Source organism: Mytilus trossulus, chromosome 3 (genome assembly GCF_036588685.1).
Source record: "Mytilus trossulus isolate FHL-02 chromosome 3, PNRI_Mtr1.1.1.hap1, whole genome shotgun sequence".
In the NCBI taxonomy this organism is placed as follows: Eukaryota; Metazoa; Mollusca; class Bivalvia; order Mytilida; family Mytilidae; genus Mytilus; species Mytilus trossulus.
In genome coordinates, this window is record NC_086375.1 from 37,371,619 (window position 1) to 37,395,959 (window position 24,341).

The window sequence follows — 24,341 nt, forward strand, 5'->3', positions numbered from 1 at the left end:
AATTTCTTGAACAAATATTAATTTCCCAAACTTATATAATATAAATTTAGTTAAGATGATAACGTGGTGTTTATAATAATTTAAAAATGTGTAACACATTGTTATACTGTAGGCAATTACTTGTTATCTTTTAATTTGCTAAAATGAAAAGTGCTGCACTTACATTATCTTTTATAAAGTGTTACATTGTAGATAAAAATGTGCATGGCAGGCAATTTTCAAACTACTACGTAAATTTGAGGTGTCCTTGGGAAGATTTAATCCATCTGGGGAATATACTTTGCCTTGTTGCAGTTTAGGCACCTATCATCTTTTGGTTTGTGTTGAAAGCCTCACGCTTACTTCAAGATGGAGAACAGCAATAAGAGGGAAAAGGACAAATTGTTTCTTCTAGGTGAAAAAAAACCAGCAATATAAGACATTATAAGCTCTGTTCCTTGATGATGAGTCTTGGCCATAGACACTTCTTTATTAGGACTTATCAAAGTTACTTCAAATTTACAATTTGTGAAAGGCTGTGAATCATCTTTGGTCTCAAAAAAGGGTCAAGGTCACTTTGTCAGACTATTTGGTGTAGCAATTTCATAATTTATTACATATATTACACTGTATGTATGTTAATGGTCAGTTTTGGGAGGTCAACAAACTATATTTAGAATGTACAATGTAGAGTTGTTTTAAGGTCCTGTGTTGTTTAATTCCATTCACCCTTTTTCATCAGTATATATTCTCTAGATTTTGTATGGAAAAGGCGCGTGGTATACTTCTATTTTCTTGTCTATCAAATTGACTTATTTGTAATCATGTACATTGATATGAAACAGCTATTTCCCCTAACATAGCTTGACATTCTTCTTTACAACTAACATGACTAATTGGCGACTGCTATATATCTGATGTAAATGTAATACCTTAAGCTTAACAAAGGACTATTTTAGTTAAAAGTGACTTTAAACTCCTGGTTACGCCTTCTGTAACTTAACTCTCTTTTACACCTACAACATGTACAATGTAAAATTAAAAACTCATTCCAATCATTAGAAAAACCCGTTTGTCACTGATTTTCTTTTGTATACAAACATTTTGTATGGGATTTTAGCTTCTGTAATATTTATTAACATTACGATTGCATTACATTTTCTTTCAGTTCTTTTATCTAGTTAACTTTACTTTGAATTTTAAAGAGAAAAAGGAAAGAGGTTAATTTGAACTCTTTTAAGCGGTTTTGGTCTATGTGAAAGTTTAAATTTTGCAAAGAAAATTTACGAAATAATCAAATGTGTTAACATATGGTTAAGGTTACATTGAGTACATGTATAATATATCAGTTAGAAACTTAGAAATGAAAGTTTTTTCATGTCATCCAGGTTTTCAATTCTATGTACAAAGATGTAAAGTTGTTTTTTCGTGTCATTTAAGGTTTTTAATTCAGTACTTATAAAAGTTGTTGATCTACATGTAAGTGCTGTTTACACTAGATAGTGTTTTGTCCACAATCTTGAAACAAAATCTTGATATCAATGCATTGGATTATGTTTAAATTTCTTCAAAAGATTTCTTGATGTTGTACATGTATAACATGAGTTTGTCACAATCTTTCCACACTGAATACATATATATATAAGTGTATAAAATGTACATGTATACGTAGCATCTCTCAATTTTTAGGTGTACTTTGTGCTTGCACTCTTAGAGTTGAAGTCTGAATTTGAAACAGGAATTCCTTTGTCGTTTCTCTCACCAAAAGCAACATACATATTTTGAATCTTGCTGCTAAATGCAAAATTATGAAATTAAACATGTAAATAATCTTTAATTTATCCTCAATTAAAAATAGTGTTATAGTTAGTTCTAAGCAGTCTAACCACATACCAATATACTCGTAGAAGCAACCAGTTACCTTCACCTTCATTTAGTACATGTACACTTAATTTCATTTTAAGACAAATAATACTTTAAGAACAGAAGTAAAGAAAATAGGAATTCACATTCTAACTCAAATAATTCAAGCCCTTTCTGTGTCATATTTTCTCCAACACGAGGAGTTTCGAAGATCAGCGGAATATAACGACTGAATTATTGGGGTAACAGGGGCGGATGCAGGAATTTTCGAAAGGAGGGGTGCTAACCCAGGGCAAAGGGGGGGTGCAAAACATATGTCCCGATACAAATGCATTGATCGGCAAAAATAAAGGGGGTGGGTGCGCACCCCCAGAACCCCCCCTCTGGATCCGCCACTGGGTAACATCACATTCATGCTTATAGAAGTACTGGTGGTCAATAATCCGAACAGGAAGTGGATTAATGTCTCTCTAGTTACAATACATTATTTTCTTTGTCTAGTTCTAGGCAGTATAATATCATGTATATATATTGTTTTGTTAGACATAAAAGTTCGTTACATAATAACAATACTAGAGGATGTGTTAGTCCAGACGAGTTATAATGAAATCTCTGTCAGATCTTAATATAATTGTCAATGATGTTCAATGTATATAGTCTCAATAATTATTTGCCATTTCTGGTATATTTGAAGCAGTCATACAATTCAGCTGACGATAAATTTCTTATGGTAATAATGTTTATAACATAATTGTTTTTTGGATTTTCCAGTTTAGATTGGTGTCTCTTGATGTGATTACTTTTGATTTTATTCTGTTATCAAAGTCATTTTCTGATTTACTTTTTTGACAGAAAATCCTTTATGATATAAAGTGTCTCCTATCTTCATGATCTTAGGGTGAACATTTAGTTTATGTTATTGCTTGGATCTTTTAAAGTGCAGAATCATAACATAAAAATGGCTTTACCATTTGACATATATACATTTGTATTTCATGTATTTGAAATAATAATTTATACTTTTAATTTATGATGTTTTCCGAAGTTTTCGCAAAAACTTACATAATTTCTGAAACAGCGCAATGTTAAACATTTAAAAACACCAAAAAAAGTTGCTAATATTTTATTTTTTTAAATCTTATTTTTTCTATTCTTTTTTGCTTTCACTAGGTTTATTAATCAAACCCATGTAGGTAAATGATACTGGCCATGGTAATAATTAATTATCATTTACAATGTATATTTCTATGATGAGTTTGACTGACAAGTGTTTTGGTGATGTAAATTGCAAGGTGTTGAGGGAATTTCTAGATTTACAATATCATCTAAAATAGCCAATAATTACTTATCAAGATGGACAGCTGGTCAGCTGTATAATGTAGGTGTAGGAAAATATATCAATATGTATTTGATTGCCCCTGATTTTTTTTGTCTTGCATCTCTATATATTAGTTACAATCCATCAATTGTAACTTTGTAAGTCTTCTGTTAAAATTTGAATAAGACAATAAGTTATACATGTACATGTATAAGAATATTTCAAACTTCTAAATATCATATTCTTAATATTTAAGGCCACCTTTTTATATAGTATTGACTATTCTAAGAAATCTATTGATTTTTTCCTCTTAGAACAGTATTTTTGTTTTTTTCACCAAATTTTTCATCATTTTCTCTGTTGTTTTTTTGTGTTTTTTTTTAAAACAGCACATGAGCTCGATTTCAAACTGTATTTTTATACAAATCAATGAACCTTTCATTTTGTAAACTATTACCTAAAGCTGTTATTATCATTTAGAATAAATTGTAGTGTGTTTGAAGTACATTCATTATTGAATCGGTTGGTTATTGAAATTAGCAATATGTCTCTATATTGTCAACAATTTATATGTCTATCCCCTAGTGAATTTTAACTATACAATCACTCAAAGCTTTTCTAATATTCCCATAAAGCTATCTGGATATGAGTGCCATGAATAGAAAATTTAGACAACAGAGAATACCAAGTAGTGTCAAAGCATACTTATGATTGTTACTTATGTCTATAGGGTAATGTCATGGACTGTTCCTCAATTACTGTCTTGTCAATTGTCAGATATACATAGAAAATATTTGTATAGTCGATTTATCTACAAGACGAGATATGAAAGGCAACTTTTTGCTGAAGTATTTAATTAACGGTTTGGCTTTACTCATTTTACAGAAATCTGAGAAATATTTAAATTGGAAAAAAATCTGTACAGTAATTTAATTTTACAAATGTAAAGTGATGCACTATTGAATTCAAATTGCACATTAAACATGTATGCACCATTAAAAGGTGTCATGTTTGAAAGCAAAGTCAAGCTCAAGGATGAGCATCAATCTTGAACTCTATAATGAGAATTGAATGGGAAACATAAATACTTAACATGTTTAATGCAATAGAAGTATTAAATTATGTAAGAGATGCTTTAAAATAACACTTTGTACTTTAAAATTTGAATTAATCGCTTTGTATACATGTTATGAACTATGAAGAATCTGCAAGTGTGATTAGAGCTGAGATTTTAGACATTGCAATCTGAAATATGTTTTAAAATACAATGTAGTAAGGGAATCAATAAAAAATAATTAAGGACCTTGAATACCCATAAGGGTCTCTCAAGGTCGGTAATAATAAGAAAAAAAATATTTAGTAACGCAAGGCCAGGTCTGAGCTTTTCAGGTTAGGGTAAAGATTGATGCCAAGCCAGCTGCATTTGATGCACCTGTCCTCAGTTGTTCAGTGGTTGTAGTTTGTTGGTGTGATTCTGTTTTTTCTTTTTTCTTTTGGTTTTCCTGTTGGAATTGTTTTGACTAGTTATTTTTGGGCCCAGTATAGCTTGCTGTTCAGTATGAGCAAAGGCTCTATGTTGATGGCCATACTTTGACCTATACATGTTATTGTTTACTTTTTTTTTTACATTGTGACTTTCATGGAGAGTAGAAATGTCTCATTGGCACTCATACCACATCTTCTTATAATTTTATTAACCGTTGTGAACCTTTCCTTTAGTAGCTTTCTTGTATGTAGCAACACTCTTTAAAGATAATCCTGGAAACTTACAAGATGTGTTATATCTAATTAAAATCTCCTACATATATCCTAGTGAAATGACCTCAGTTTCTCCAATCTCATACTATGCTGAAGCAGTGTTACTCCAGACAAATTGTTATAAAATTTCCATCAGACGATAATATAATTGACAATGTTTTATAGCCTCAGTGATTATTAACCATCGCTGGTATATTGTAGAAGACTTATATTTCCGGAGGAAATAAATTTCTTATGGTAATGTGTCTATTACATCTTTGGATTTCCAATACGATTCAGCACTTGCAGGCTTTCCTATACATTTAATTATTAGGTATCACTATGATAATAGTAAATTTCTTCCTCATCAAACTATAATTTTTACGAAGCAGACTTGACGAACTTTTGGCATGATAAGAATAAGAACACAAGGGACTTACAACCAAAAGTTTAAACCATGCATGTGTGAATCACTTTTCTTTGAAATTTCAATTTGAATGTTGCATTGTTAGACATTGTAAATAATAGTTATTGTAAGTCTGTAATAACACTATCACAATGTACTTACTTCCAGATTCACAAAGTTGGGAATGAATTAATATTGTCATTGATAATAGACTGACGAAACACCTTCATCTATTTGGATACTAGTATTTTTTGTTTTTAGGTTCTGGTCTTTGTTTCAGGCCAATGAACAAAATGGGTTGTAATATAAAACCAGGCCAAAAGAATTATTCCCCTTTTATTTTATTATAAATGATTTTCGTTCATTTAATTGTAATGATATGAGATTTGGAATAAGAAAAGTCTGCCATATAACAGCAAAGCATATTTAAGCTTGATTCACAAAGGATTGCTTTTGTAACTTTTCTATAAAGTGCATGAAAGTCAGATCTTTTCCCTGTCATAGCTAGCTACTAGGTAATTAATCATTGGTCATTTCTGAGATGTGTATTGACTGACCAGTGTTTGTTTGATGTAAATTACAAGGTGTTGAGGGAATTGTCTGATTTCCAACATCATGGCGCCAACATAGAAATTGATTACAACAAGTAATTCCCTTTGGATGTCCTTATCTATATAAGCAGCTGGTTAAATATATACTTATACTTATCAATGCTTATACTCAAAATATCTTGCAATATTTTTATTGCTGAACTATGAGTAAAAGATGATATTTTAGAGACTTTTAAACTCTTGGGGCCATTGTATACATGTTATGATAAAAGCCTTAAAAAGGAACCTAGTTTTTTGGTGTATAAAATTACTAGGTTAAGTACGTTTGGACACAAATATGGTTTCGGAAAGCTAGATGAATGTATCAATATTCTCTAAAGAGTAGTATCTAACTGGCAAAAAAAATATGTTTGTTCAATTAACCCTACATTAATGTTCTTGTAAAAGACTTTACAACATTTCAGTTCAGCATGTGTGAGATAACCATTAATCTTAACTGTCATTCATGGAAGCTTTAGTTACTGAAAGTAAACATACATTTGAAGAGTATGTAACAACTAAGAATTAGATTTGGCTTAAGATGTAATGACACCCAAGAAATCTTACAAAAGAATTAAAATTGATTGATTGATTGTTGCTTGTTTAATGTCAAAGGATTTTAGACATCACTGTTAAACATTAAAATACTTCAACGTTTCGTAAGAAACCTTATAACTTCTCTGCATAGTACTTCAATTGTAGGCATGAATACCAAACATAGAACTGAAACCTTACATACCGCTAATAGTTTTGTCTTACAATACTTCTTTTTACCAAATAGGTATTGATTTGTATCTAATACATACACATTGTAAACTTGACAGAATGAATGCCTCAAAGCAATTCTTTTCCATTAAGTAATTTAATATAAGATAATAGAAAAAACTGTAAATAAGAAAAGTCTATCAAGGGGTGGTGATGAGCATACATATTGCTTTTTATGTTGACAATATATTGCTGTATTGTCAATTCTCTAGTAATTATTTCCCCAACTAAGTTTATTTTGCACATTCATTTTGAATATGAATAACAGAAGACATGGCATAGTTGACTCTGTGGTATGGGCTTTGGTCATTGTTGAAGCTGTACTGTGATCTGCAGTTGTTAATTTCTGTGTCATTTGGTTTCTTATGGAAAGTTGGCTCATATAATGGCAATTAACCATGTCTTTTAGGGGGTAAAATTGGTGGGTTTTTTTCTCCAATAATACAATGCATATTTTGGCAGAGCATTAGTTGAAAACACACATTTTCTTAGACATTGAACAATAAAGATGAATGATATATGGCAAACCATTCTCATGGGGTTTAGTTAAAGATATATCTAAGGATAAAAGTTTAATTGGCCATTTCAAAATCAAACTTTATTGTTTGTACTTCAAAAAGACATACATCACATCAGTGGTTCATCTTCCATTGTTTAGAATGATTTTAACCAATCACATTGTTTGTGTGTACACCTGGCAAACATTAACCCGAATTGTTAAAATTTTTGCAGCTTGCATCAGGTGATTTAACCTTAGTTTTACCAAAATTCCTCTTGACCAATGTTGGATTTAAAATTGACTATTTTTTTGACAGCTTGTGATACATGTACATGTACTATCGATAGTGTTGACCAGTGTTTATGGGAATTGACTACATGCAAGACAATAAGGTTGCTGTTATATTTGATAATATCTGGAGCTATTTCTTATGGAATATATTATTTTTAGTTGAGTTAAAGAAATTCAATGACTTTACTTGCTAGCTAGCAGCAATTTTAAAAAATCTTTGAGAAAAATATATCAAAATTTATATTGAAATAATTGTGAGGGATATTTTTCTCTTGATTTTTTGAATGAATGGCCTAGACAGTGTAAGTAGTATTGTATATAGTAAGGTTTTAAAATGTAATTCACAAAAAGCTTTAACCTGCCATAATACCTCAGACGTATAAAAAGCCTCCTTAAATGTATATTTAGACTCAAATAAAATAAACACAAAATATTTTGAAATTGTAACTATTAAATGATTAATGGGAGGAGAAATCTAGCCCATATAGGTTGTTTTAAATACAAGTACCATATACATGTAGCATGAAGTAAAGTATTACATTGTTTCACTGTAAATTTTTATTTTATTTTTCAGACAGAACTGTCCCATGGATTACAGTCATTATCAGAGAAAGCCAAAGCTGGGACAGAATTTATACAAAGATTAAAAGGAATGTCAGAAAAAGTCCACGTAAGTAAAATTTCCATGGAAAGATTTTTAAAGCTTATATTATTTGTCGCTAACTGCATTAGCCTGACAGCAGCTTTGGGAGACTGAAGACATTATTTTTGAAGATTATACCACAGTGTAATTAGATATTGTTACTTTGACAAAACAGAAACATTAATATAATGCTGAGTACATGATGTCTCTGATTTAGACATGTTTAGATTCTCAGGGGAGTTCATCCTTTTATTGTAGACAACAGATATAAGAGCGGCTGAAAATGCTTACTAGGCACATTTGCACTTATATATTTGTCAGTTAAGTTATTGTAATTTTTACAAATTTAAGAAAATTCCACCACATGTTTTTGTCCCAGACAATGGGAAATGACACAACTTAAAGGCATTTGATGAACATATTCACATTTTTCAAAGATGTTTGTGCAATGTAGCATATTTATCTTATTATACATATGTATCTCTCTAGGACATTGCATGTTTTGACATGGATAAAAGTGGGCGTGTTTGACTGTGATTCAATATTTTATGAGCTTTTTGAATGTCATAAAACACAAGAAAAATAATGGTGACTCTAGCAAACTCTTAAATGCATGCAAATGTTATGCACTTAACAAAGAATTGTCTCAGAGATTCAGATTTATGATGCTCAGCTGCAATTAGAGTGTCATGCTACTGGGTCTACAAATAATGAATTTGTGTCTCCCACACACGGTCTTCTTCATTTGCAAGGATTATCTTATTTGATTAGCATGAAAATCTGAAAACCCTTCAAAGAAAGACCTTTTGAATCTTTTAGGTTTGAAGAAAAAATAACTTTGTAATGAAAAATAATTGCGTTGTCCAAGAAATCGTTTTTCCCTTGTAAGCTAGGGTATTTTTGGTTGTTCAATAATGAAGAAAGAAAACGTCTTGGAATTCCATAATCTGTTAATCTGTAAAAATATAGGTGATGATAGGACAAATTTAAAGATCAGATCAAACAATAATCAGAAGAATAAAATACGGAACAATGCAAAACATGTTCATTAGCTAGATAATGCCACTTTATGAAAGTTTTCAGTTTGAGTAGGGGCATTCATGTTCTCAGACACAGTCTTATTCTTTTCGGACATTTTGTCAAGAAATTTTGAGGGGACTATGAGTCTGTGACCTTGATCTCTGACCCCTAAGAGAAGAGATATTTGTTTTTTTGGCAGAAAACATCCTGCTATTCCTGGACAAGAACTTTCTTATCATTTGCATAAAACTTGTGCTATCTGCTATGTATTTCCATAAGACGATATCATGTTTACCATAATGCTTGACCCATGCTAGAATGCTTTTATTTTTAGTGTAGAAATCAAATTGAAAATTGAAATGGTGAATGTGTCAAAGAGACCACACACTTTTGATATCAGGAATGTTGGTAAAATGCTCAAGGACGAGCTGTTGTGTATTATTGTGGCAAACACATGACTTGACAAGTTATAATAGCTGATTAATGATAATTTGTCTTCTTATAATCCTTATAAAACCATGCTCTAAATTTAGCTTAAATTGGAATTTTACTGCTGTTCAAATCAGCCAACAGTTCTTAGTTCTTAGACTCAATTTGAAATGAATAAAACGTAAAATTTTAAGAGGAATATTGTTGTGCATTTTTATTTTGGTACTGTCTGCATAAAAATTCAATTTCATCTTCTGTTTCTGATGGTTTTCCTGAAGAAATTTAATGAAGGTACTTGAATACAATGCCTTAGGCTAACGAACAAATTTCATTTAATTTCATATAATTTCTTTCAAAGGGAAAAAAGTTTTAGTTTCAATTTACGCTATAAAACTGTCAAATCAAAAAAGCATAACATCATAAAAATCTCAGAATATAATAAAAATGTTATTTGTAACAAAAGAGTTTAGACGAGAACAATAAACTTCAAACTAAAATTGATTTCTCGTTAAGAACAGAATGGATTGAAATTTTAAGAAGCACGGAAGTTTGATTGTATTTTAGAAACCAATTCTGACTTGGAGAGAATTGGAGTTTGTACTACAACCATTAGTGCTAATTGGTCCCCATTTCCTCGTCTCATTTACTTTAGCAGCCTTGTCAATTATACTCCTCAAATATTTGCAGGCTTCATGAATAAAAAGGACAGAGAGGGAAAATACGAAAAAATCCATATCTTTTTTTTTAACAAATCTTTTAAAGCATTTTACATCAATTAATATAAAGAAATGATACGATTAAATATTTATAAAGACAGGATGTGTGATGAAAGTTTGAACGAAGTTTGAAGTAATGTTATACTTGTAAATACCGATCAATATATTTATAACAAATTACTTTGAAGATCATGAATTTAGAATTCATTTTAGTAGGATTGACATCCTTAATGAGAATGTTTCTTGGCGACATTTGTGGAATTGATGTTTTGGGAATTGTTCAAAAGAGATGATTGAAAGTTTTCTAATGCATTTTTCTCCTAATAAGAACAGAATTAAAACTTCATCAGTTTGAGAAAATTTGATTTTGCATAGCACTACTACAAGTCGTAATCAGATGGCTAACAAGATCAATCTATTTTTCATGTTATTTTACTACACAACACATTCAATACAGGGAACGTTTCAAAGTACTATAATTTTCAAAAGAATCTAAATCTAAATTGTGTACATGTAGTTTATTTAAGTTTACCATTGTTTACAGTAAATAAGTTAGCATCTTTTTAAAGATTTTTTTTTATAAAAATGGGTGTCCTTCTCTCTGGACACCAATTTTAATTAATATTTTATTTAATAATATACATAACTATAGTGGAATTAGAGAACATCAAAGAAAAGTTTTACAAAACAAATATTTTTAAAGACAATTTGAATGACTTGAATAAGTCATGACATCTTTGTGTTTGATAGAAATTAACATTCCAGCAAAACAACAAAAAACAAACCAAAATCATGGCATTTGCATGCATCTTTCAATTACACAGTAAAAAATAGTAATAATAATCCAACATACAATGTATTTTTATATTCACATCGTGAATCACAGTTACCCATTGTGGCTTTAACAATAGAACCAAGAAGCAGAACACGAGAATAGTTCCTACTTTAAACACGCTATTCAACTCTAAACATTAATGGCAAATATGGAAAAATTGATAAGTAATGAGCTCTTCCTGCAAAAAGGATATAAATCTCTCATCTGCTGTATAGTGGCTGCACAATTTTCAAAAAATTAGTGCTGGAAATTGTTTATCTGGAATTGCCATTAAAAAGCCATCTTTCATTTCATCTCTGATTGTGAAGACAAGTAAATGAATAAAATGTACATTTACACCCAGTATAGAGACTTTATCTTAACAATGAATAGACAAATTTAATTATAACAACTCTGATAAAACACAAAAGTAAAAGCTTCATCACTCAGATGATTCAGTCTTGTGGAGTCTAACAGTCTGCCATAGCTCTTTGCAAGCCTGGTTTTGCAAGTAGAAGTTAAGCCCTCTATTTCATGCAAAATTAGCTGATGTATCGATTCTGCTTATCTCTGCCTTTCAATGTTTGCATAAAGACTCAAAATTTTCATCCATTTAAGTCCTGTTAGGAGTCTGAAAGCTTCTTATGAATTGATTTAATTTCCATTCATAAATCTTTTCCTCCATCTATCAATCAATCCCATCACGACTTAAGGAAGAAAATCTATATGGAAATTTTCCCTAAGAACAGCGAGTTATGTCAACACCAATGTGACATTCAAAATAAATAAAACCTTAATTTCAGGTTAACAACTAGATGTTGATTTATGAAATGTTGCTTTCACCATCTTTGGAAAACACCAACATTCAAAATAAATAAAACCGTAATTTCAGGTTAAGAACTAGAAGTTGATTTATGAAATGTTGCTTTCACCAACTTGGAAAACATCAGCATTCAAAATAAATAAAACCTTATTTTAGTTAACAACTAGATGTTGATTTATGAAATGTTGCATTCGGAAAACAAGTTCCATTTGAATTTATGCCAGGCATCATTAGTAAAAATTACAAATACCTGATCATCAGGATCTGCATCTTTTGAATAGTTAGAGTTCCAGAAAAATTATTTTAGCTCTATAGTTGTTTTTGCTGAGATCACCCCCAGTTTTTTGGTGGGTACAAGTTGTTCAATTTTAAGTTTTCTATGATGTGTTTCCTATAATGTTGATTGTCTTTCAAATGTTTTTTGTTTTTGGCATGTATTAAATTGTCTGTTTATTTTTTTTCAACTCATCAGTTTAAATGTCACTTTGGTATCATTTGCCTATCTTTTCCCAAGGCAGAACTTTTCGATTACATCGATAGCATATGTATGTAAAAGAGTTTATTGAATTTTGTTTTTGATCAACTCTTTCCCACATCTGATTTAATGTTCCAATTCATTGACAGCAAAAGATAGTGATGTTGTTGACACAGTAGAGCATCATCAGACAGCTAGTGAAGCTTGAGAAATGGTAGACATACAATGTTGATAAACAAAACAGTGACTGACCATGCAGCAATACTGTGTTAACAACTTCTTGGTTTTACATTCACATGTTTGTTAATCTAGTTTGCGTTATGAATAAGGTTTTTAGCTCTGTTTCACTGATGTATTACATATTGTATGCTTTGGCCACTGTTTTATTTAAAATCAAAACATGACTTCTATGCAAGGTTTTCTTTCGGTTGCTCAGAATCTGTTTGCATCTTATTAAATAAAGATACACAATTTTAAGATGCGAGATTGATGTTCTTCAAAAAATTATGGCATCTGATAAGATTTCTGACAGTTTTTGCATTCCCACTGGACATCTTTGATTTGTATTGTATTGCTGTTATGTTAACCTCATTAAATATACAAAAGAAGGATAAAAAATGTCGGTTTATGTATGTAATAATGAGGATACAAAGATGATGAATCAAAATGAGATGTTTTTGTATTCTCACGGGGGTATCTGAGATTTCCATTTATTTATCTGTTATCTAAGGCTTGTAATCCCTATTGTCTGTATCACTTGCATGTGTTTTGTTCTGAGGATTGAAGAACTTCAAGATTCCAGCAGTTAAGCCTGTATATCTGTTGTTTTACCTGACAGAAAATTGTATTTTAATGTGATAAGTGATTTCACATATTGATAGGTAAATAATGTAAATCTGTTATTGATGGGATCTTTACCATGTTGGAGAGGTGTTCAACAGCTTCCTTTAAATTAGATGAAAGTTTCATTCAGCACTTTGATGATATAAACAGTAGGTGCAATGGTGAAAGATATCAATTCATATTTTTCATATTAATCATCAGAATCTAAAGTTTAAAATTTTCTGCTGATTTTCAAATGCAATTTAAAATTATGAACTTATATCATAAATCATAAAGAAGAGAAAAATGGTAAATCAACTTGTAATATTTTTGACATGCAATGCTACTTCTAAACAACAGATGCTTTTCTTAAGTATCTGTAAGTAGTTCAAGTCTGTCAACACAGAGTGTAAGTTTGAACCACACAGGCCTGTGTCTGTCAACACACAGTGTAAGTTTGAACCACACAGGCCTGTGTCTGTCAACACACAGTGTAAGTTTGAACCACACAGGCATGTGGCAGTCTGTCAACACAGAGTATAAGTTTGAACCACACAGGCATGTGGCAGTCTGTCAACACAGAGTGTAAGTTTGAACCACACAGGCCTGTGTCTGTCAACACAGAGTGTAAGTTTGAACCACACAGGCCTGTGTCTGTCAACACAGAGTGTAAGTTTGAACCACACAGGCCTGTGTCTGTCAACACAGAGTGTAAGTTTGAACCACACAGGCCTGTGTCTGTCAACACAGAGTGTAAGTTTGAACCACACAGGCCTGTGTCTGTCAACACAGAGTGTAAGTTTGAACCACACAGGCCTGTGTCTGTCAACACAGAGTGTAAGTTTGAACCACACAGGCCTGTGTCTGTCAACACAGAGTGTAAGTTTGAACCACACAGGCATGTGGCAAGTGTGACAGTGTTTGACTCCAATTATAGTTGACAAGGATTTTAAGGTATTCTGCAAAAGGTCTTGTTCTTTCATGGCACTCCAGTTGGTCTCATTGGGGTCTAAGTGTGATGCGGGATTGCCGATTTTTTGTTAGTCTGACACGTGAAAGTCAAATTAATGTTTCGTGAAAACGGGAAATGAGGTCTTGCGGGACCTGGAAAATGACAAAAAAATGATAATTGCTTACGTATATAGTGTAAACGGGATCCGGGATCGGAACCCCCCAATGAGACCCCCACTCCACCTCCCTCCACAGATAAAAACTGTCTAACCTAACCAAAAGTGCTTAAAGGGATGTTTAACACCAATAATAAATCAATCAATCTATCTTTTAAAAGTAACAGTTCATCAGTTGAAAACTTATACATAGCTGGATATTATTTGTAAAAACTTTTATTCTATTCATTTTCATTTAGAAAGTGTATCAACCCCAATATTTGAACTTCTTGGCCAGGTTACACAAAATGCAAATATAAAAAAAAAGATGTGGTATGATTGCCAATGAGACATTTTACTCTCCACAAGAGACCAAAATGACACAGAAAACCATTATGGTGACCTGTTTTGTGGTGGTGGGGGGAAATGGTAAAAACATGTTTTAAATCCCAGCTTTAACAGTATGGTAATTTGTATTTTTCAATGGTTTTGTTGTGCTACAGAACACAATGTTAGAACTTGGAACTTTGTTTGCTAACACCATGTTATTGTAAACTTGTCACTCCTGTTAAATAAGCAAAATTATTTTCTTAATTGTTTAATTTTCTAAAGTAGCAATTTACATAGCATTTCCTAATAGAACTTGTGAAAATAGATATTTCCTAGGTTACATGCAATACTGTATATTGGATTAATTACCAGTAAAGAATTTAAATTCAATAACTTTTTGTTCTGAGTCGAATAATATTATTGCAGAGAGATTAGCCTTTTCTATCTTTGATTCCATCCAAGCTTGCCATATCCGTTTTAAGGTTACTTAAATGTGCGATAATTGCTGGTTGCTCCGCTTTTCTGAATGTGTCTCTATGTGTTATTGATTGATCTGAAAAATTAAGCGAAATATAGTTCAATGGAGTAAGAGAAACTGAAGTATTTGAGTGATTGATGAATAGATTCTATGAGTTTCTATATGCTATAAACCAATATTCTATGAAAATGAATTCATGGTATACATATACTAATGAAACTAGTGAGTTGATTATGACAGTTTAGAAACAGTAAAACTTTTACTAATTGATATTACTTTATCAGCTGTATGATTATGATTCGAATGAGGATTTGACACTTAAATGTGAGGAACTGACGTAAGGAAACAGTTGTAATCAGCAGTTATAAAAAAAAATGTCCATATCAAGTACTTCTGTTGAAATGAAAATAATTGGTCTGATAAAAAAGTAAGGACTAGCTTGAGGACATAAAAGGTCTCTCCCTCAGATGCAAGAAATCACAGGACTACAGTATTCTCTTTAGCATTAGAAACTGGGAAAAAACTTATATTACAATTGAAAAAGACTCCAAAAGTAAAACATCAAAATTGGAATAGAGGCTCATAAAATCTATCGCTATAAGCATGATAAGTCGGTTCTATTTCAAATAATATCCTTTTGAAATGATTTTACTGTAATTTAAAGATAAAGGGTATAAATGGAGAATGATGTATTGTTTCAATTTTAGATATGTTCTATTAATCCCCTTTTCAATGAAAACATATAAAAAAAAACAGTTTTGATTAATTTTAAAACTCAAGGGAAAGTGATATATTTGCATAAGAAAATTTATCTGCCACAATGTTAATAGGTTACTTTTACTTTTCTCATGTTTTGTTATCATGTATCAATATTGTATGCAGCGAGTTGCTGATATGTCATAATAAAACTTATTTTCAGCCTTTATATTTGATTAAGCCTCGAAATCTTATACATATTGAATGGGTTCTGTGTAGAATGTCTATTAGTCTTGGTGCATATTGTGTCAAGAAAACAGGTTTAGGTTTCTAGATATGCTGTAATTAATTTTGTTTTTGCAGTCCTGCATAGACAAAATTTCTGTAAAATTAGATTTATTGTTTGTATGGGTTGACCTTTGAGGTATTTTTTATCTGAAAGATTCATGTTTTTGATCAAGGTTGAATAAAAAACCAATGGGGTTTTAAAGTGACATTTTGAAACGATAACAGTGGTTCATCTCTACTAAAATGATTTCATTATTCTTTGACTTTACTGCAACTGACCATTATTTTGACATTAATAAAATGAAATGTAGTGAAAATGTCAATGAAACTGCAACCACAAGACACAAAATATGAAGAGCTTTACTGAGCTTAAATTGCAGTCTATAACAATAGAAAATTGTCCTTTATTTCTACCGGTATACCTTATGACAAGGCTTTATTGTTTTAATGAGTTGTGAATCATTTAAAAGGAGACTTTTTATGACCCACCTACGATAGTAGAGGGGCATTATGTTTTCTTGTCTGTGCGTCCGTTTGTCCGTCGGTCCGTCTGTCTGTCCATCTGTTCGTTTCGTCTGTCTGTTACACTTCAGGTTAAAGTTTTTGATGAAGTTGAAGTCCAATCAACTTGAAACTTAGTATACATGTTCCCTTTGATAAAATCATTCTAATTTTAATGCCAAATTAGAGAATTTATTCCAATTTCACGGTCCAGTAAACATAGAAAATGATAGTGTGAGTAGGGCATCCGTGTACTGTGGACACATTCATGATTAGATATGACGAAGGACAAGGCAGACCAAAATTTAGATATTAGATTTATACGAGAAAGTCAAATTTTTCTATTTTCTTTAATAAAGTGTACATGTATATCCAACACCTTTCTCTACCTAGATGAATTTTTGTTCAAAGTAAAACAAATATAATGCTCATGAATTTTCTAGAGTTAAACGTTTTTTCTTCTTTTTGTAGGGCAATTGTACTGAATTTGAAGCCAGAGTTGTGGCCCAGTGTGATGCTTTAATAGAAGCTTTAAAGAAAAGGAAGTTGGAACTGATTGAGAATGTACATCAAGAGAGAGAGATGAAAGTCAGGGTACTTAAAGAACAAGTAACACACTGTACCTCACTATTACAAAAGACAACGGGACTGTTACATTTCTGTATAGAAGTACTAAAAGAGGGAGACCCTGCCTCATTTTTACAGGTTAGTTCAGACACTGTGACAGTTTTGTTACTTTGAGCATTGATGATTGTATTGAGGATTTTACCGGAATAATTCTGTCATTATATTCCATTTTCCTAAGATGGCTACATAATTGCATGTCTAGTCAATGAAAATTCGTCAATTAATCATTCAGATTTAGCTCAAAATTTATCTATCCTGATAACATTAAGCTATTAGAACATTTGCTCTCTCTGCCTTTCAAATTCCTCGATTGGTTTGACGCCTTTTATTATTGTGAATAATTCAGGCCTTCTCTAGTGGGAGAGTTGATCGTGGGCAGGGACTGAATTTTCTGGTCATTAAGGACTCTGTAGCATAGTAAAAATCACACCATAAAGTAAGCATGAAATAAAAACTTTTGAGAATCCTCCAAAATTTGTAGTCACAAAATGAAACCACAGTATTTGACTTTTAATTCTATTCTTTTACATACAGATGTTGGTTGTTGAAACATTAACTACATCTGGTTAATATATGATTTCTTAGGCTATATCACTTTGCTTTTCTCAGGATATAAGCAGGTCAAGCAAGGTAAATTTGTCACTTTAAATGATTGACCATGATAATTGTTGTTGACATGACTGGCCTTCTGGCCATTTATAATGTCCATGAAAAGCTGAGAGTTTATTGGATTGTAAACACTTCATTTCCTTTAAATCACCTGAAAGCCATGTCCAGAGATGATATTTATCAAACATTTCTTTTAATTGCATTCCAAAACCCCATTAATCAGTTCATCAAAATATTTTTGTTGCTTGATTCTGACAATTATTAGTATAAATTTGTTCATGCATATACTACTACTGATACAGAAAGTAAATGTATATTTTCTATTAGTATTTTTTGTACCTGGCTATTATACTCTTTTGATTACCTTACTGACCAAGGTTAACCTTTCATATTACATGTATTATTTGTATGTGTGGTGTCCCCAAGTGCTCTACCTATCCATGTGATAAAAGGGTAAATAAGGTAATATGAGACTTACTGGCTGATGGTCAGTATGAAAGGAGTGGAGGAAATACTATAACTACACATTAAAGAATAAAGAAAAGGACAAAGTGGAAGGATGAAATGAAAGGGAAAATTGAAATCAGGAAGAAAGAAATGAAGATAAAAGGATGAAACAATTGCTTTGTTCAGATTGATTGATTGGTGTTTACACCATTTTCAACATTATTAGCTATTTTGTGCTTGTTGCTTTTTTATTGGTGGAGGAAGTCTGACAGAGTGTCTGCAGAAAACAACCACCTCCAGTAAAATTAAAAAAAACTGACGATCCTAGTCTGCACAACTTCTAAGTAAGGGATTCAAATTTACAACCTCACTGTGGAAAGTGTCTTTTTCAGTCAACCAATTGAAAGCTTTTTATGATACTGTATACAGGCCCATAGCCAGGAATTTCCAAAGGGGGGTTCGTTGGACTCACAAACTCGACTTTAACCGTCACAATTCGAAAAGAACATAGACGTTATTTGTGCTTATTTTTTTTCAAGGGGGGGTTCGTCCGAACCCCCCTGGCTACGGGTATATTATAGAGGTTGCTATTAGCATTGATGTACATAAACTTTCTACCTTTTTCCTGATGCAAACATGGATATTTGTTTTAGTGTGATTATTGTTTGATCATTTATAATTTCCTGTAACAAGATTTATTAAAAAAGTATATTTTATAATCATGATATGCCTTGTTACACCTTAATTATATTTACCTTCACTGAGATATGATATGCTTTGTTTGACAAACTTGCAACTGTTTCCTGATCATATAATTGATATTTGTTTTTTCTTGACAATTATTTGTGCATTTACAATATGGCACCAGGTGAGGTGATTCATTGCATAATATAAAGTGCAAAAATAGTGCATGTAAAACCTGCATACACACCAGGTATCTCTTCAATGAACACGAAAATAAGCATGCAAACAGTTTTTTCCTTGTGAAGCATTCTTAGATGAGTAGGGTTTGATGTTGACCACTGACACTTCCTATCTAATTTGTTTTGACAATCTGTGTTTTACTAGTGCAAAACTATCTTCTAATATTTAACAAAGTGAAAGAAACTACACAGGCTTTTTCATTAAAAATAGAAGAGGCTATGTCAAAATATTATTTCAGATGTTGATGATGTATCTATCAGTGTTTTACATGGTGTAGTAGGTTCTCAGACAGATCTTTGCTTGATACAGGGGATGAGAACACCCAGGTAGAGATCAGCTGATGTGGTCAGGTGTAATAGAGTAGGTGTAAATGTCTATCAAAAACAACAACAAATGTTTACATTTTATGGACAAAGTCACAGGAAATCAACGATAATGATCATTATTGGAAACATTAATATAGTATACCACTGGCTACTGAGAATTTCAGAAAATAAAAATAATAAAATAATTTTTATTCAAGAGTATCAACTTTTGTTTACTTACATAAAAAAGTGGGAAAACTAAAAATACCGACCGTTTCCTGAGATCAAGTTTATATCAATTGGGTGCATTGATTATTGATGTCATTACAAACAAATTTAATTTGTTTTATTTCCTTAATTTTGGCAAAATGAAGGTGCTTTTTTAATATTGTAAAATAAGCATGAAACCTGAATTATGGTGAGGTCAAAATTATTGAATTTTTTCAATATAATAAATTCTAAATTAAATCCATCAGAAATACATTTGAATACTGCATCTATCTATGCATATTTTCATTCTAGAAACATTTGAAATTAGATTTGTTATTATCTTTATTACGAAGGAATAGAAGTTGACTATATAAAGTTACCGGTTCAGGTTAAAGTTTAGAAAATCAAAAAAATGTTTTTAAAATTTCCAGTTCATAGAATTATTTAATTGCTTTAAATCAGAGGTTGTAACCACATCAGGCAAGGCACTTTTGGTTAATCAGTATAGGATTTTTTTTATGATTTGAAACATTGAACAATTTTTGCTTTCCAAATTGATGAAAAATTAATCCAGACGCATGTTTTTTTTGTGCAAAGACGTTACATCATTCAAGCAATCTAGTTTTATAGAAGATTTTTTTTCTCAAACAAATTATATTTATTTTACCAATGCTTATAAGCTCTCATAGTATGAAAATATATGACAGCATCTGTGCTAGATTGTTCAACAAACAATCACCACCAGTAATGTTTTTTTTGAAAAATGGATATATTTTCATTGAAGTCTCAAGTTTCCAAGATTCTTTTTATCACAATGACATAAGATTTCATTGTCATGTATGGAAACAAAGAAGAAAAATGAATAATTAATGACCAGTTTGCATTGTATTACTATTAAAGCTTTATCCATTAACAATGCAAATTAAAAAAAAAATGATTTGCTAAGGCATCAGGTATTTTCCAATATTTACACTATAGAAATTCTCAGGTTGTTTGCATACTTAACCATATCAGTCCCCAGTCCCTTTTGTTAAAAATAATGACTGTTAATATATGTATCATGGAAGTAAAAAAAACAAAAAAAGGCAATTGAAAACCATTAATGTACTAACTACCTTTTGGTATCTGATCAAATTGCCATAAAGACAACAGCAGAAAAGAAATAATTATTTGCATCAGGTGCTGGTCTGATTATTTATATTTAATTCCTCAACATAATGTCTTTAATGGCATTCACTCAGATGTATTTTTATACCATTTCTCTGATTGATGATTGATTATGTAAGGACTTCAAACGTTTTAATTATAGGGCTATCTTTTGTTGCTACCCAGACACCCTGATAAAGTTCATTACTGCAACAAGAAATTATTCCCTTTCAGATGAGTATCAAATGTCTGCTGCTTTCAGTTGACAAGAATTGTCTCAGCTTTATGTTTTTCCATTTAATCATTTTTCATAAAAAAAATAAAAGAAACGGCTTCCCTGGGGAGAAGAATTTCTAAATGATAAAATAATTTGTCGGCTTAATATCCATACTGGTTTTTGTATCGTTTTCTCCTTTTAATTGTTTTGATTGCTGATGCATATAATATTATATGCATTTATAGGAATAAAAAATTTATGGCGGAGAAATAAATCACCATTATGAATGTGATATTTTGTGATTTATCAGCAACAATCGTAGTCATATTAGGTTATTCGACTGTAAATATAAGGCCTGTTAGATGATTACGTTGATGGCTTTCTGATATGGACCAGGAAATTACAAGTTTTACTTTTGCTGGATATGACAAGCGCTGTTTAAAAAAGGCAATATTACTACATTGCAGATTTACGACATTATAAATCCTTGTAATTGCTTTTCTTTTCTTCTATCTCGACTTATACTGTTCTTTTAAAAACCGATTGTTTTTCATAAAATTTGTGACACTCGTTTTGTTGTCCTCTGATATAGAGAGCTTGAAAGACCTTTTACTATGTTTGTAAAAAGAACTTCAAATTTCTTAGTTGATATGTGATCTTGCCTTTGTGAAAGAACAGTGTGGGGTTGTCCTCAACTCTTTACAATGTTAAAACTCAATTATGACATCGAAATTCATTGTTGTTCTCTGTCCCTTCTGATTGTGTAAAAAGGCAACCCAAGACCCAAGTAAGATGAGAGGATAACTTGATTAAACTCTCAAGCTGTTTTAAAACTACTAGTTATACAAAATACTATAATATTACAAAATGATTTATAAAAGAGCCACTCTAAAAAGAGTTATGAGAGACATTATAGATCCATAATACAATCTATATTTATACAAATGCACTTATGCACTTAAAATAGAACACAGCATTATTTGAAATGAATTAATGGTTGTTCTCATAATTAGAAATATTAATTATACAATTCTTACAAATATAGAACAACTTTCTAAAAAAGTATTTTTGATATGATATATATTTTTTAGGAAAAATTCATCTTGTAAAAATGAAAAAAACCAAATAATCCTCAATAGATACAGTATATCATAACAACCACTTTCTATTTTGTATTGCTTTGTTTTGAGTCTTTTAGGAATATATTTGTGAAAAAAACTTCAAAAGACAATTCCTGGGAAAAACATTTTAAAAGGTTCAATATAAAATATATACTTTAATGTAATTTCTGTAAGATTTAAAAGAAGGAATTTAATTAAATTCTTGATTTATTTTTTGAGTAGACTTTTCTGAAGTGTACTTATTGCTATTTATTGATAGTAGAGTGTCTAGGATAAGAATTGAATTGGTCTATTTAACATTAATAATGGAAGCATATTAAAATGAAATGACACTCATCCCCCATGAAAATATAAAAGATTTCTTTATTACAAAGACAATGGTGAAAATAAGTTTCTTGGGGAAAAAAAATATTTTTCTGTTATCAGTAAAATAAATAATGCTTGACGGATGAAAGATGACCTGCAGTCAACTCTAAAGGTTCTAGCTAAGTTACAATGAGCCCTAATCTATTCAGCCACAATGGTCAGTTCTATAAATCACATTGTTCAGTAGGCTTGAAGATAAAAAATAATCATTCTTCTGATGTTTATTCTCTTTGATCATGGTCAGCCCCTGACCAGTAATTAATAAGTGACCTCTTTTTATTTATTGTCCAGTCTGTCTGGCACCCTTACAATGGCTGCATCAAGCATCAGCCTGTCATATTGTTTCTAAAGATGGCATTCTGTAAAGATCTATAGCTGATTTTTCCTCCTCCAGGGTGACTGCTTTTATTAGTTTTTGTCTTGAGTTCTATGTCCATATTTTAATTGAGATATCCTGCAGTTATTGTGAAGTTGGAGACTGTAGTTTTATTTTTTATGGCTATCAAAGCTCCCTTCTTTTGTGATTTATTGCTTTGGTAAAGTACAGTTGTTTTTCATTGCTTCTTATTCTAGGATTTTTGTTCTATTTTTAGCTTTTATTTAATAAAAGTTGTCTCTAGTAATTGATTGATTGTTTTTCTGTAGCTTAATATTTATCAATATATAATAGCCAATATTACAGAAATACTTTAAGTATGAGAATAAAGTAAAAGGATGACCGTATGCTGCGCTAATTTAAGTGCTCAAGTTTTGTCTCAAAAAAGGTATACTGTGAATTCATTTATTTTCGTGGGTACCTATTATCCTGGAATGAGGAAAAATAATGAATCCACAGTAGTTGAAATTATTGAGTTTGATTTTTAATTAGGCAATTAATCAATCCATATCTTTTTGGGGGCCCATTGAACTTTATAGCTTAAGTCCATTACATTTTAAGACTATCCTTTAAGTTTGTTTTTTGTGGACCTTTGTAAATTTTAAGTAAAGTTAGCTAAAGAAAATGCCAATTGAAGAAGAATTGAAAAAGACTTGTAAAATTGTTCAATTGATTATGGCATGGAAGTACCGTTTTGATGAAAGGTAACACATTTTGTTTTCAACATGACAATTTAAGTCCCCTGGGAGATTTGCCACACAGGTTCTCAAATAGTCTGTGCTTAAGTTGTACAATAAATATCTGTGCTTTGCTATTCCTTACTGTGTATATCTTGAACTTGACCTCATCTATAACATAATATTCTAATTATATGTATTCAATTGTTGTACTTTCTTTAAAATAACATTTCAATGTTTTCTTAGGGTTGTTTTGAGATGAAATATTGATGTATGGTAAAGATAAAATATTGACAAATTGGTTGTTGAAATGTAGGCATTGAGAGATGAGTTGTTCAAAAAGCCATGGGATCAAGGATAAGAACCAGGTTGGACTAGTCCTCAGAGTATAGAATTTAAATTTGATATAATTGATAACAATTCAGTCAAATTCAATCAAAACTAGTTCATTTGAATAGTACTTCACTTATTTTACATCTTATGATGTTGGACCTGAGTCATATCCTTATCTACTTAATCATACAATGGATATTCCTGTGAATTCCTTTGTTCAGTGAGACAAAAACATTTGATGTTTATCTTCAGTGACCATGGGTCAATTAAAAATCTAATACATCAATGACCACAACAGAGTGTCCAGTCTGTCAGTCTCTGTTTTATTGATCTGTGGCACCAACACATTGTCATATTTCTCTAATTGCTGCATTCTTCTGTGATTTATAGCAGA

General features: G+C 31.1%; 1 protein-coding gene across 2 annotated transcripts in view; it reads left to right on the top strand.

The window, feature by feature from the left end:
- The window catches only part of LOC134711386 (E3 ubiquitin-protein ligase TRIM9-like), a 57,192-nt gene that overhangs the window by 3,605 nt on the left and 29,246 nt on the right, over positions 1-24,341 (top strand). For both annotated transcript variants that reach the window (XM_063571947.1, XM_063571948.1), the window contains exons 2-3: positions 8,023-8,118; positions 17,061-17,294. In XM_063571947.1, the coding sequence (XP_063428017.1) occupies positions 8,023-8,118; positions 17,061-17,294 (330 nt within the window). The remainder of the gene's footprint in view (positions 1-8,022; positions 8,119-17,060; positions 17,295-24,341) is intronic.